The sequence below is a fragment of the Nicotiana tabacum genome, chromosome 1 (assembly GCF_000715075.1).
Source record: "Nicotiana tabacum cultivar K326 chromosome 1, ASM71507v2, whole genome shotgun sequence".
Lineage (NCBI taxonomy): Eukaryota > Viridiplantae > Streptophyta > Magnoliopsida > Solanales > Solanaceae > Nicotiana > Nicotiana tabacum.
The window spans coordinates 905,465-921,356 of NC_134080.1; the positions used below are offsets into that span (position 1 = coordinate 905,465).

The 15,892-nt window shown below is 35.5% G+C and overlaps 2 protein-coding genes across 2 annotated transcripts; both read left to right on the plus strand.

The window, feature by feature from the left end:
* Nucleotides 1-941: 941 nt before the first annotated feature.
* Nucleotides 942-4,457, plus strand: LOC107815549 (large ribosomal subunit protein uL11c). The gene is made up of 4 exons (XM_016641157.2): nt 942-1,241; nt 1,376-1,548; nt 1,694-1,757; nt 4,115-4,457. Exons 1-4 carry the CDS (start codon nt 1,034-1,036, stop codon nt 4,324-4,326), a joined length of 657 nt encoding a protein of 218 aa, XP_016496643.1. The 5' UTR covers nt 942-1,033; the 3' UTR covers nt 4,327-4,457.
* A 3,253-nt stretch (nt 4,458-7,710) lies between these two features.
* On the plus strand, nt 7,711-10,403 carry LOC107815546 (soluble inorganic pyrophosphatase PPA1). The gene is made up of 9 exons (XM_016641155.2): nt 7,711-7,906; nt 8,080-8,200; nt 8,747-8,775; nt 9,066-9,131; nt 9,264-9,371; nt 9,511-9,576; nt 9,662-9,782; nt 9,868-9,949; nt 10,116-10,403. The coding sequence occupies exons 2-9, from the start codon at nt 8,086-8,088 to the stop codon at nt 10,156-10,158; spliced, it is 630 nt and encodes a 209-aa protein (XP_016496641.1). The 5' UTR covers nt 7,711-7,906; nt 8,080-8,085; the 3' UTR covers nt 10,159-10,403.
* The last annotated feature ends 5,489 nt before the right edge of the window (nt 10,404-15,892 follow it).

The window sequence follows — 15,892 nt, forward strand, 5'->3', positions numbered from 1 at the left end:
ATTGGGGAAAATTGATAAGGCAGGAAATGACATTGCTTCAAATTACCGTGAACATGATCCTAGACAGAAAGTTGTGGAGGTCGAGCATTAAGGTTGTAAGTTAGGAGGTAGTTGTGCATATTTCTACGGCGCTCCATAGTGAGGCTAGTATGTTAGGATTTAGTCTTAGACTGCTAGTGTTAGGATTGAGTTCTCACTACTCTTTCGTTCTTCTTAGTGCCGGGTTTTATCTACTGGTTATTATTTTATTTTTCATCTATTTTCTGGTTCTTATAATTCTGTTATTTTTTCTATGGGTTAATGATGGTACTGATATATTACCTATTTCCGTTTTCTTGAGCCGATGGTCTATCAGAAATAACCTCTCTATCCCTCGGGATAGGGGTAAGATATGCGTATGTACTACCCTCCCCAGACCCTACTAGTGAGATTTTACTGGGTTGAATTAAAAAATAGCCAGATTTACAAGTGGTTATTCAAAAATAGCCACAGTTTCAAAAGTAATCGAAATTTACCCACTTTTTATGTAAAGATAAATCTGAACGAAAATATTGTTCAAAATCCGGAAAAATACTTCAGCATAATATACTAGTCCAGCATAACATACTGAAGTTTGGAGCACCGATGCTCCAATCTCCAGTATATTATACTGGAGCCAGCAAAGTATACCGGTCCAGCATAATATGCTGGAAGTTCATACACAGGTGCACCGAACTCCAGTATATTATACTGGACCGGTCTCTGTTGCAGCAAAATAGTGGTTATTTTTTAATGACTTGACAACGCTGACTATTTTTGAATGACAAGTCCGAAAACTGGCTAGACCGTGCTATTTAAACTTGTTGGAGTGCAAGAGTATGTTGGGCCCTTGGACTCTAAACAAGACCCAGCCCAACTGTAGGATGTTAGCAGAGAGGCCCAAATAGGAATCTGGCTACAGATAGGAGAAGGTACCACTACCAAGCAGTGTTATCCACTTCTCTCTCTCGTTCTCATTTCTTCTTCTTCTTCTGTTACAAATTCTTGGTTAGAAATGGCGTCTTTATCAACTTGTAATCATTCAGGGAAACTCTCTTCCTCGTTTTCACCTTCATCCCTCAATTTATCTTCATTCCAACGCGTCTCCGTTCAGTTCCTTCAAACCCACAACAAAAACACTTGTTCCCTTCCTTCCACTCCAAGGCCCCTCACTGTCATTTCCATGGCTCCCCCTAAGCCTGGTGGTGGTAAAGCCAAGAAAGGTACTCCACTATTTACTTTCCTACTGCCACTCTTTTTTTTTTTTTTTCATTTGGGTCTTGCCAAATTGTTGCTACTTATCATAAGGAAAAAGAAAAATTCAATCTTTACTGAACTTTATTGAATATTTTGACAGTGACTGGTATTATAAAGCTGGCTCTGGAGGCAGGGAAGGCAACACCGGCTCCACCTGTGGGGCCGGCCTTGGGTTCCAAGGGTGTTAACATTATGGCCTTCTGTAAGGATTACAATGCCAGAACTGCTGATAAAGCTGGTTATGTCATTCCCGTCGAAATCACCGTTTATGATGTCTGTTACTTTCCCTTCATAATCTCTGCAGTATTTTTTAATGTCTATATATATATATATGGGGCAGTGAACATAATTTTTGAGAATTAAAGATTATCCCTTTTAACGTTTGTATCTGATTATATATGGTGTTCATGTTTTGCAGGATAGAAGCTTCACTTTTGTCTTGAAGACCCCACCTGCTTCTGTTTTGCTGCTCAAGGCTGCAGGTACCCTCACTTTGCTTCTTCCAACTCCTCTAATAGTATAATTTATTCAGACATTGTCCTATAATGTGATTGCATCAACTACTGAGGAACCCTTCCATCCCCTCTGATAGATGCTTTCTGCTAATTGTTTCACCATTTTGAATTCTCATAACTCGCTGCAGATATTTCATTGAATTCATTTTCAGCCTCAACTACTTTAATTTTGGCGATTTAACACTTTAACTCCACATGCTTTACTACTAAGGTTTAGTTTAGAGGGAAGTCAGGATGCCTAAAAGATTCTCCACTTTTCGTTTAGAGTTAGTGGAAGAGATGAATTCCGTTTAGCTTGCACACGGATATAGCCACATAGGCACGTTGTCGTCAACCTAGTGAAGACCGTAAGAAAGGACAGAATAATGCGCATGGACAGTTGATCACTTGATCTGCTGATAAGTGCCGCCAAATAGTCTTGACATATGTCCTTCAAAGTCTTATTATTAGAGATAATATGCTCAAGGACTTCGCGGTTAGTCGAGGTGGCTACTCTGGGGTCGAATCAATGTGCAATATCAAGTGTCTTCTCAAGCTAGTTTTGGATGAGGCCATCATATCCTGGCCTATTACTACCACACCCTTGCTTGTTGTCCTCAACTTCAATTATCGTGGCTGCATTTTACATATGACCACTGGATCTCTATGTACAAGGGCAACTAGTGGACCTGTCTGCCAGAAGTCCCTAAATATTTGATCCCAATTCGAGATCATGAAACTCGTAAAATCTGCTTTAGCTCAATAGACTATAGACTGTAAGTCTGAAGATTACTATTAGAAAAAGTCTATAGTCTACAGACATGGGATTTTATGACAGCAAGGAAGATGAAGGGATATAATCTATGTTGCTCGTACTCTCCAAAAATGTGGCAGGATATGTATCGGATCCTCCAAAAGTAGTGCGTTTTTTAAGAATTCGACATGGGTGCGACTACATTTCGCAGAGTCCGCGCAACATAGGATATAATTGGCCGGAAACGGTTAAACGCCTCCTGTGCACTTTCTAAACAAATAACGCCCTTGAAGTCAACTCAATATACTACCCCATGATCTTGGCTTGATTCGGGTATTTGAACAGGTGTTGGTCGATAACAGGTAAATGCCTCACTGTGCACTTTGTAAACAAAAGACGCCCTCGAAGACTACAACTTGATATACTATCCTATGATTTTCCCTCCTTCCATAGTATTTTGGTTTTTATAGTAGGATATAGACATGTAGTTTTAATAATATACCAGATGGCAAACTCTCTTCTTTGGTTTCCCATGTTGCTCTGTTAGATGGTTGGGGGAGGAAAGAAAAAAAAAATTGAAATCTCAATTAGAAAAACCGTGACTCTCACTCTCTCTCTGGTTGGAGAATGACAGACCCGTCGAAAATTTTTATGTTTTGGCTGCAGTTCTCTACTTATACTTCTATGATCAACCAAAACAGGCAGTAGATTTAAACATTTGGTGTTAGGATTGACAACATCATTTCCGAATTAACCTATTCCATTGGGAATCCTAAGAATGCAATCCCACTATGTGGAGTATCCTTGTTTCACCGAACTATAAAGCTCATGAAATGAACCCCTGGTTTCTTGGATAAGCACTATTCTTTTGGTTACAGTTGATTATGGTAACATGAAAGGTAGTAATATTTAAAGTTGATAGCAGTGGGTGAATAAGTTTGGTGATCTCTTCAAGTGTAATTGGACAACTTGAAGAGAAAATGTTTGAATTCATTAGCTTGTTCTAATCGGTCTTTATTGCATACAAGGGATATGCCCCTCCTTTTGTATATTGGGAACAACTACACCCCCCATCCCCACCCCTCGTGTTCTTTTTTTCCTTCCTTTTTTTCAGGAAAAATGGCACTACTTAGTGCTTGATCATCTTGATGAATAAGATCCTTACTTATCCCAAAAAGAAAAAGTATAGTTACACAATTGGAAGTCAGGTGTCCACTCAAAGTAGTACATATTGTAGATGTGAACTTGTGCTTCTGTACTTACTCTATCTTGAAGAGTATCATGTTTGAAGGCAAGCCTTGACGTAACTGGTAAGGTTGCTGTTATGTGACCCGGAGGTCACGGGTTCGAGCCGTGGAAACGGCCTCTTGCAGAAATGCAGGGTAAGGCTGCGTATAATAGACCCATGTGGTCCGGCTCTTTCCGGAAACCCACGCATAGCGGGAGCTTAGTGCACTAGGCTGCCTTTTTACCCTGTTTGTTATAGCCTAAATGTTGTTTTCCTGTGGTTGCATACTGAGATTTTTGGTTAGTTATGGAAGATGTAAATCTGTGAGGACACTAATGGAGTAATATTTTTGTAACTTTGTAGGAGTGGAAAAAGGTTCAAAGGACCCACAGAGGGAGAAAGTGGGGAAAATAACTATTGATCAATTGAAAACAATTGCTCAAGAGAAGTTGCCAGATCTTAATTGTACTACAATTGAATCTGCAATGAGGATTATAGCTGGCACTGCAGCAAATATGGGAATTGACATTGACCCTCCGGTTCTTCAACCTAAAAAGAAAGAACTTATATACTAGTTTTGCCTTTTTCTATTACCTTGTAATTTTCCCCGGTTCTTTGAGCACCAACATTAGCCAGCCTTGTATTGATTAGAAGCAATAACATTCTCATTATTTATCACTAGACTGGTGAAGTTGAGTTGTGGGCACATCTTGCTTTTGTCACTTTTAAGCTTAAGTGCATATTACTTTACAAAATGAGAAAGCTAATACATTCTTCAATAAGAGAAGATAAATCGTGGTATATTTCATTTGTGCGTATGTCATAATGTTTTTTTTTTTTGTTTGGATCAAAAAGATTGTAGTCTATCGCTACATTATAAATATTATAACCTCTTTTTTTTTTTCCAAAAATAGTTCCTAGGATGTTTGCACATATTGTTTTATTGGCAAATACCGGAGGAACTACCAAAAAATTTGTTGTTGTTTTATTCATCTTGATTGCTTCCTTGACCAGCTTATTCGCCACCCTATTGGCTTCCCTGTAGGTGTGATTTACTGGAGGATGCCCCAGTGCTGTACCGCTGTTAGGAGTGACCTGCATTCACATATATAGTTTCGTAAATCAGATTGCCCTTATTGATATTGTGTATTACCTCAGTTGAATCTATGTTAACCTCCAAAGACATGAAGTTGTTTGAGGCTGCCATTCTTAGTCCTTGCATTAGAGCTGTTAGTTCAGAGTATAGAATGTTGGTGTAATTTATTTTCACCATAAATTCCATCACCAATCCCCATAGCTGCTTCGGATTACTCCTCCTAATTCACCTATCAACTCATTTTGAAAGGTTGCCCCGTCTGTGTTGAGTTTATAATGGCCTCTCCTAGCAAGGATGCGACTTGATATATAAGACCTTAGTAGGTATGTCATAATGCTTGACTTCTATCTTTAAATGTAAGTTGTTAAAAATTTGGCGTTATTGTAATGTATTGTAAATAGGACATAACAACCTAATATATTGGAGAATTATGAATATAGCAATTAGAGGTGTACATGGGTTGGGTTGGTTCGGATTTTACAATTACCATACCAAACCAATTGTGTCGGGTTATTAAATCTAAAGACCAAATCAAACCAATAAAACTCGGGTTTTTCAATCTCGATTTTTCTCGGGTTTTCTCGGGTTTTCGGATTTTTTCCCGGTAAAATCTTCTTAGAACAAAACATATAACTTGTGTTCAAAAATTTTCTTTAATCCTAGTAAGACACAACTATATAAAGTATTTTCCAAGAAAATAATACAAAATATGAGATGTGTCATGGCTTATCTTAAAATATTCAACAATAAAGACAATAAAATTATTTAATATAAATATTGCTAATTAAAGATTCATAATAAAAATAAACATAATCTAAAAGTACTAAGTCATGCTAATATAAGTAGAGTAATAAGGGAGTATTAATTACATGACTAAATGCTAAATAAAAAATAAAAATAGGTGATGCATTTTTATTTAAATTATTGCAAAACAAAAAATAGATATTCAATACATTCCCGTTTGCAGTATTGAATTGAATGTCTTTTGTTAGCATTAATATTGATTTGATTTTGGTTTGAGCTTTTGTTAGCATTATTTAATTTACTAATATTAATGACTATAAAACTTATTGAAACATTCAAAAGTTCTAAGTCAACCTTGAAATAATATCTTAAAAGATAAAATTATGAAATTTTTAAGAAATATTTATAAATTACATCACAATAAGTATACATATATTAAATATATCTAAAATTCTTATATATGTAATATCGGTTGGTTTAGTTTGACTCGAATTATTGTATTAATGCGATTTGTCGATTTCCTTTATACACCTCTAATAACAATATAACCTTTGATTTTTCGGACCGGTTAAAATGGTCAAACAAGGAGAGGACTTTCTGCTTGGCAATGGTAAACGTTGTTCCATGTCATTGACACGTCGAAACTTTATTAATCGTATAGATATATGTTTTAGAGTTATCCTGTCAAAATAATAAATTACTCCTAGTAGATTGTAAGAAATAGAAAAATGAGTGCCTAAAAGTCAACATGTCTGGCTGGAAATGAAAAATTGAGAACAAAGAAAGAAGAGGAATTCAAGGGGGTATCTCTACCGCTGTCTACGCGTTCGAAACGAGCTTAAGCACTACTTCCTCCGGTACAAAATAAGTAATTTTTAGGGTGTTTTTACACAGATTAAAAAATTCGCCTTTTAACAATAATGGGCAATGAAATTGACCATATTAACCTTTACTATCTCACATAAATACTCCTAACACATACTCCAACACTACTTACTTCAAGGACAATATAGGAAAAAAATAATTAATTCATTCTTGAAATCTGAAAAAAATCACTTATTTTGGACCATAAAAAAAGGTCAAAAAATCACTTATTTTGGACTGAAAAAAGTACTAATTTAGTCTGGGACGTGATTGCAATTATGAAAATATAAGACACCTAAGATATGAGGTGTGACGGTCATCATGCACTTTGATTTATTTAAAGATCATGTACTAGTGCTTTAGATGCGATCTTTTTTCCTTTTTAATGTGGTTAGTTAGTATGGGAACTATATAAGAAATAGTAAAAAAAATTTGCATCCAGTATTTACACCAGCAAATAAATGCATGATATATGTTCCGTATATAATCTACTTTTTACTTTTTCCGATTTACAATAAGTGATCTTTTTGCCTTTTTTGTGGTCCAAAATAAGTGATTTTTTAAGATTTCAAGAATGAATTAATTATTTTTTTTCCTACATTGACCTTGAAGTAAATAGTGTTGGAATATGTGCTAGAAGTTTTATGTGAAGAGATAGTAAAGATTAATATGGTCAATTTCATTGTTAATTAATGTTAAAAGATGTATTTCTTAATCTGTACGAAAACAGTCAAAAAATCACTTATTGTGGATCGGAAGGAGTACTTAATTATGATTAAGTGATATGCATATGCACTTTAAATTGCGATTGTCATGGTTAAACTGCTTTGTTTGGTGTAAACATTGGGTGCGAGTAAGTATTTACCGAAATGGAATTAAATACTACTCCTACTAACCACTGTATTTGCAAGGTTCTTTTTTTTTTCTTTTTCCTTTTCTACTTTAGTTTGCAGGTTCATATGGCTTTGAAAACAACAACAACAACAACCCAGCAGAGACTGTTTGTACGCAGTGGGGTCTGGGGAGGGTAGTGTATACGCAGAATTTACCCTACATTAGGGTAGAAAGACTATTTCCAAATAGAAACCCGACATCCTTCCCTCCAAGAACTTCTCACCTTACTCTTGGGGAAGACTCGAACTCACAACCTCTCAGTTGTAAGTGGAGCAACCCCTGTCTTTCAGATGGCTTTGAAAAATGGTAGGTGAAGTAGAAAATTCAAGAAATACAAGTATACTTAATGCATGTTTATGAAGAAGGAATTAAAGGCAGAAGGAAAAGGAGGGCCTTAAATATTGAAGTTTTAAGAGGAAAAGGAATCGGTCTTCTCCCCCGCCCCGCGTGGAAAGCTGTCTTGTTTCACCTAATAGGGCGCTGCGCTATATATACACAGAGTAGCACCCACAAATATCATTCAATTCTCTCATTTTCTTCATTTCCATCAATCCAAGGTACGTAACATGCATTCTGAATTTGTGAGCTTTTCAATTTTCTACTATTCGGAAAGCTATTATAGCTTTTATTTTTCGGATCGATTTTAGTTATGTGTTGAGCGATTTCTCCTCCATCATCATGTACTACTTGTCCATTATTTTGATTTTTTCTTCAATTTCAAATTTACCAGGTAAAAATGAGTGATGATCAGGTATCCCAACATAGACGCGCCCCTCGCTTGAATGAGAGGATCCTCTCATCATTGTCCAGGAGGTCTGTTGCTGCTCATCCTTGGCACGATCTCGAGATTGGTAGCTTCCTCATCCCTACTCGATCTCTTTCATTCTTCACTAATTTCACTATCACATACATACATCTGATTAGGGCTGTCAAATTTGGCCCAAGCCCAAATGACCTGCCCAACCTGCCCAAGGTTGGGTTGGTTATTGACCCGCCCATTTATTGAACTTAGCTCATCTTGACCCAACCCATCTCAACCCAATTAAAGTTGGGCTAATTTTTAGCCCAAATTGATCCATGAGTAAGTTTGTCAAAATATCTTAGAAATAATTTTATTTTTTTGTTTAATATTTTAAGTATGACCATAACAAAAGCAAAAAAGCCTTATTTAGTAATTATACAATTTATAAGAAAATAACACATATTAATTAAAGTTTAATAAGAGTTGGGCGGGTTGGATTATGACCCGAATTTTAATCCATTTTGACCCAACCCATCTTAGCCCAAGTAACTTGACCCGCCCAATTATTGACTCAACCTATTTTGACCCGCCCAAAATTAACCCAATCTGCCCATTTGACACCCCTACATCTGATCATTCCTTTTGTGTTATGCAGGACCTGAAGCTCCAAAGGTTTTCAATGTTGTAAGTATAGTTGTTGATATACAAGCACGAAATGTTAGCTCAAATGATGTCTGAATAACTGCAATTACCTAGGAGAAAATTTGCACCTATTTGTATTCCTATTCAGCATAGGAAAACTATTTTAATGATTATGTTTGACTATGGTGGGGGTAAAGGGGAAATGGGAAATGAGATCAGATTGTTGGGAACAACATAGCAGAGTAAAAGAAAAATGGCAATATTGTTATCTTTGTTATTTAAACACTTCTTTTGGTAGTCCCGTGGCTTACTTACTAGCTTCATCCTTACAGGTCATTGAGATTTCAAAAGGTAGTAAAGTCAAATACGAGCTTGACAAGAAAACTGGTCTCATTAAGGTATGATACAATGATCCAACCTATAAGGTTGAATTAAGCAATACTGTTACATGGTCAATGACATTGCCTTGTCATTCTTGTTTTGTTTCAAAGAGACACATAATCAATCTCCCTTCTACCGTCTATATTCAGGTTGATCGTGTCCTATACTCATCAATGGTGTACCCCCAGAACTATGGCTTCATTCCTCGGACATTATGTGAAGATAATGACCCCATGGATGTACTAGTCCTAATGCAGGTAAGCCAGTGAGAGATGAATGCCTTTCCATACAAAATCTTAAACAGTATAATGTTAGTTACTGGTGTTTTCGTCCAATCTAATCCGCAACAAAGTATCTTCTACAGACTAATTGAATTGAATTTGTTTTCTTCAACAGGAGCCTGTCCTCCCAGGTTGTTTCCTTCGAGCTAGGGCCATAGGTCTGATGCCTATGATTGATCAGGTTCCTATTACTTTATGTCTCAGGTTGGACCTTTATTATCAAGTCCTAATGATAAAGGAATGACAGAATTTCTTCATCTATCCAGGGTGAGAAGGATGATAAAATAATTGCCGTGTGCGCTGATGATCCAGAGTATCGCCACTACACTGATATCAACCAGCTTGCCCCTCACCGCCTGGCAGAAATCCGCCGCTTCTTTGAAGACTGTATCCTCTTCATCTTTTTAATTTGCTCCTCCTATTAATTTTCTAGCAAAATTTGTACAAGTATAATTTTCTTAATTGTCACTAGATAAGAAGCTTGAGAACAAGGAGGTTGCTGTTAACGAGTTCCTGCCTCCAAATACTGCTGTCGATGCCATCCAGTACTCCATGTATGATCTAAATATGATGTTTAAACATGGTTTTTACTAATCTCAGTGACGTCTGCTTTTGACTCTTTTATGCTGATTTGGGATGTACAAACGCTTGATAATATAGTACTTTGAGCCAATGTTGTGTTTAAAAGATTTTAACGTTTGTATTGTTACTTTCGTGCAGGGACCTTTATGCTGAATACATATTACAGACACTGAGAAAGTAATTGGATGTATTATGGAGCATTCTGCCAAAGTTTTAATTGGTATTATTGAAAGTGAGACTGTTGGAAGTCATTGGAATGATTTAGCTACCGTTTTGCTGAGGATCATCCTCTGCTGCAGCTAGATTGTTGTGTTTTCTTTTCATATTTTTTTAATATTTGTTTTTGACAATTTGCTGGGAAAGGGGGGGTTAATATGTTATTTCGGAATTAACACATTCGATATAATTCATTTGGGACATGAACACAATGTTTGTACTTCTTGCTGGGGCTGGTAAAGTCCATCTCGATTACTTGGTAAGGTTGAAGTCCATAAAACCTAATTGATCCACAAGATATCTCGATCCTAACCATTTCCAAAAATACAACAAATATCTTATGCTGAATAAAAATATGACGATAAAGCAGTGTTATATTTAGTTAGTTGGCTCCCAGGGTCTCTCGGCAGATATTGCCCCCTGTGAGGCTTAATAGAAAACCAATATATCGCAATCAATAGGACTTGGAACAGCTTTTTGGCAGTATACTCTAGATAACGGTTTGTGCTGCCCATTGACAAGGGACAAAAGTTCACCTGAGTATCAGCTTTTACAAAATGCTCATCGTTTAAAAATGTTGAGAAATGAGAAAGGGTATCAAAAGTTTATAATGATTAAAGAGATGCATTCCAGCATTTCCCGAGCTAGCAAGCCAACAGTTTCAGCGTTGACTGAAGAGAGCTTTGCTGATTATACCAGTAGCCTCGATATATCGATCAACACACCTGGAGACACAACTACTTTCGCTCCCACTTAGACTACTCCCTGGTTTGGTGATGCACTTGTCGAAGCATTTCTCCCTCACCGTCTGAAATAAGTGAAAAGGTTAAAATCAATCTTCTGCGAACGGACTGGTATGGCATTTGAACTGAAGTCACCCAAAACATGTGTCGCATACATCACAAGTCGCAGCATATTATAGAATGACAGCAAAGTTAACTCAATCTACTTCTCCAAAAGATGTTTTAAACAGTCCACAAAATTTTACAAATCTTATATGATGCATTCACAGAATTAAGGTACCAACATTTAGATCTGAATCAAAAACACAACGAAAAAAATGCAGATCAATCAATGCCAAGCAGAACATTATCCACATCATGACCATGGGCAAGCCTTTACATAAGTGCCATAAACAGTTTCTAGCACTAAGTTGAAATAAATTAATATGTCAGTTATTGAGGTGCCATCCATAGTCTAACGCACTGGACCTCACCGAATAAATGGCAGTGACTAAACAATAACTGGGCAGTGAAAACAGAGTAACACAGCAAAAAGGCTGGGATAAATATGTGATAAGATATTAGAGAGCAACAAAATAAGAGCATGTTGAATGAATTCACTGACCAATTACAGATTATCCTTAGGAAAAATACTGATCCCTCATGGTGTCACTAAGGTACGTTTGGAAAGCCATATGTAATTACTTGGTGATTACTAGGGTAGTATTTACACAACCTTGATAATTACACTGTATAATAATTATAATGTCGCTTGCCAAAACGTAATTACAGAGTAATTTTCATTGTCATGTTTGATTGGACAAGTGTAATTACATAATTAAGTAAACGTTTTTTTCCAGATTAACATGTAGATAAATTTTACGGTGTATGTGTGACAAACATATATGCAAATAATAAATATCAATTATATGAGGTATTTAAAATAATTAATTCCGAGGAAAGATATATTAAATTGTTATAAATTGTTGCACCTTCTAAATAACAAAAAGATAGATATGAGTTTAGAAGGTATTTTTTCTTAATAAATATTTATACTAATGAATAGAAATTAAAGCTAGTAAAATATGAAATTATGTTTAGCAACTAAGAAAAATAATAAGAAAAGAAGAAGAATATGAGAAGTTGCAAAATTATATGAAAACACCATAAGCAACACGTTGGATGGTTGGAAAGCTCATAAGAGAAATGAAAGAGAAATAGTATAAAGAGAATAGTACTAAATATATATGGAAAAACAAAAACAAAAGAGAATTAGAAAAGTAACATCATCTTGTAATTATACAATGTAATTACCACTGATTCTCACCAACCCTTTGAGAATTAGAGAGTGTAATTGCACACCCTCAATTCCACGTTGACCAAGTAAATACTTAGCCAGACAAACATGTCAAACTGTGTAATTACACAAAATCACTCACAAATTCAATTCTTAGGTGGCTTTCCAAACAAGCTCTAAATTAGCTTAAGAAGCTATTCTTCCTCCGTTGAAATAATGAAGGACATCATAAGGCTACACATGGCTCAAGATTTCAAGAGTTGGACAACTTTTTACATATTTCATTCAGCTGATGTAAGCAGAAAGAATTCTGCTTACATCAGCTGAGATTTTTAAAGAGAAGCCTTCAGATGACCAAGTATCTGAAACTACCAAGTGTCAGTTCTATCACCCAATTTTGTCATAATTATATATTAACTCAATTATCTAAAAAGACAAGACAGTATAGATTCATACTTCCTCAGTCCCAAAGAATCTAGCCTACCTGACTTGTGCAATTATTTAGAAAAATAATTGAATTGTTATGCACGACTCAGTAGTTGTATTATCCGTTCATGCAAGGAATTGGATCGAGCATATAACCACTGTATTTTCTGACTCACCTTCCAATTAAGTCCATTATCAGGTGTCTAGAGGTAAATGGATTGATTGACCAACTATGCTTCTTATTTATTCTGAATAAGAGAATTAGTCGAATATCGCCGAACTGAAACTATTGATCCTAAGATGGGTGATAAGCCATTGCATCTGTATCAAGCCCACCAATCTGTTGTCACAAAAGGATTCCAACCCATTCCAGAAGATTTGCGATATAAGGGGCCTTGCTTTAACGCCCTTTGTATTAAGATAATTTACTATTTCCCTTTTATAGTAGTACAAGGCAAGCTTTGAGAATGTTAAGAGGTGACAAGTTAGTTAAAAAGATGTTACCCAAAATTTAAAATAATATAATAAGTTTCATCCGACGGAGTATGCTAGTAGTATATATAAAGGATAAGGTGGAGAAGATCGCCTAAGAAGTTTTTGCCATGTCCCATGTCAACCTCCAAACAGTCCATAGGTGCAACAATACAGTAAGTGAAGATGCTAAATCAGGACGAGACAAACCTAAAATGACGTAGAGAGAAATAATCCAAAACATCTACAATTACTGGGAATCAATATGAACTTAACTCAGAAAATAAAACAAAAAGGACATGCCAATTGCCTTTTAACTTGGTAAGGGACTTATATGTTGATAAGTGGGAGAATACTGAACTTCTAGTTTTACAAAACCTCAATTTTTGGATCATCTTGTGCATTCACAAATATATGCCCCTCTGATTGAACAGCCATTCAATTTAGCAGTCGTGAAGAAAACTGGAATATGGATATTTCAAAACATAGGGAAACATGGATATCCATCCCAGAATATTTTCACGTGGACATACAATTTGTACATGACAAGAGTTCAACTTATCTCGTCAATCTCTATAATGAACTTTAGACTTTTCTAGCATACAATTGCTGATGGTTTACAAGGCTCTACCCTGAATATTGCAAAAAAAGTTCTAATTTTTAACGGTGTGGGAAGCTTCCTTAAACATTCACGGAACATAAAGATCTCCTGCTATCCAAGCAAAGCCAACGCCTACAAATAATAAAGCTTATAGCTTGAAAATGCTTTAAATAAACCAGAAATTATCCACATCTTATGTTGCTAATTAAGATAGTGCTCTTCAGATACTAACAAGTCAGGCATCTTAGATCAGATAAGTAACTATCCAGCAACTAACTGCTCAGTTAGTCAGAAAAGAGTGACAAATTGAGTACAAATTGTAAAATCGCGGGATAACAGTTTCAATTAACCAAGAGCACCGGCAAAAGAAAATATCATTAAACCGGGAAATCAGAAGCAGAACAGAGATGAGATCAAACCTCGAGAAATTGCTCAGCGTAAGCCTGGGCGAGCTGAGTTTTGACCTGGTCCATGATGTCATGCGTCGAGAATTGCGACGATGATCCACTTGACGGCGACGAAAACGAATCCATATCCCCTCTCACTCTCTTCTTCTCCTTCTCCTTCAGATTGTAAAACCCTAGATGCTAATGTTTTGCGGTTGGCCTAAAAGGCTAAAACCCCTCTCACCGCCCCTGGCTCAAATTACACATTTACCCCATATATATATATATATATGAACCTATTTCCTTTTTAGTCTGTTCCAAAAGAAATGACCTCTTTTCTTATTTGAAAACAATTTACCTTTACACAATGATTTATAGCCACACAAAATATATGTGTCTCATTTTACACCACAAAATTAAAAGTCTTCTCTCTTTTATTAAATTCCGTGCCGAGTCAAATGAGTTTACATAAATTGAAACAGAGGGAGTATAATATTTTTTTTTTGTTAATTCATTCTTCCTTTCTCTTTCCTTTCTTAATATAGTAGTAAAGTTTGATTTAAAATCCCTTAGGAGGAAAACACTTTTGCAGTAAAAACCATTTTGAAAGTCATTCACTATTGGCAATGAATTTATTGAATATGAATTCCAGTAACAGATATGTCTTTTGCTGAATGGTCCTTATAATATAAAGTCATCATGATCTTATGAATGAATCTAAGACAATTTGTACTTCAATATGTCGTTTGTTACGTTTGATGCTCAAACTATGTTTCTAAGGCGTAAGAAATAGCTTGTGGCCTCAACTTTCTACCTTTATTAAAGTGCATCTTAATTTAAATACAAACAGAAACAAACACATTTTTTAGTAACATTTCTCACAAAAGCTTGAAATATGTGTCATAACTATAATTTACTTGCTTTTAGAACTGATAATTTTAAATGTAATTATTTTTTTGTATGTTCACTTTGCTCTATCTTTATATATAGTTTATAAGATTATAAATATACCTTCAAACTATAAATTTACCAATTTTTTATATCAAACAGTCTTTAATGGACTAGTGAAAAAGGAAAAATCACATACAATTTCCCCCCATTTAATATGTACTATTTTTTTAAATTTTTTTAACTAGTATTCAGGCATTTCTCTCTTACTTCTTAGTAGTCTTAAGAACCCTTGTATTTTTGTTGCTTTCCTTAAGTGTATAAAAGAGCTATCACGCAACGTTCAAAGTGTGCGTCTCTAAAGTCTAATATATGTTGAAAAAATATCATTGTATAGCCGCTGTAAAAATAATAGCTGAAAATTGTATAAAATTTTTATATATTTTTGTATATATATACATTTTGTATGTTACATACAAAAATTATACAAGTTTTATACACTTTTTGGGCTACCAAATATAAATAGTTTTTGGTACGGACTAAAAGTAATAATACCCCATCTTTGGTAAAATAGCACGGTCTAGTCAGTTTTCGGACTGGTCATTCAAAAATAGCCAGCGTTTACCAAGTCAATAAAAATAGCCACTATTTTGCTGCAACAGAGACCGGTCCAGCATAATATACTGGAGTTTGGTGCAACTTCCAGCATATTATGCTGGACCGGTATACTTTGCTGGCTCCAATATAATATACTGGAGACTGGAGCACTGGTGCTCCAAACTCTAGTATATTATGCTGGATTATTTTTCTGGATTTTGAACAGTGTTTTCGTTCAAAATTATCTTTACATGAAAAAGGACTAAATTTTGATTACTTTTGAAACTGGGCTATTTTTGAACGACCACTTA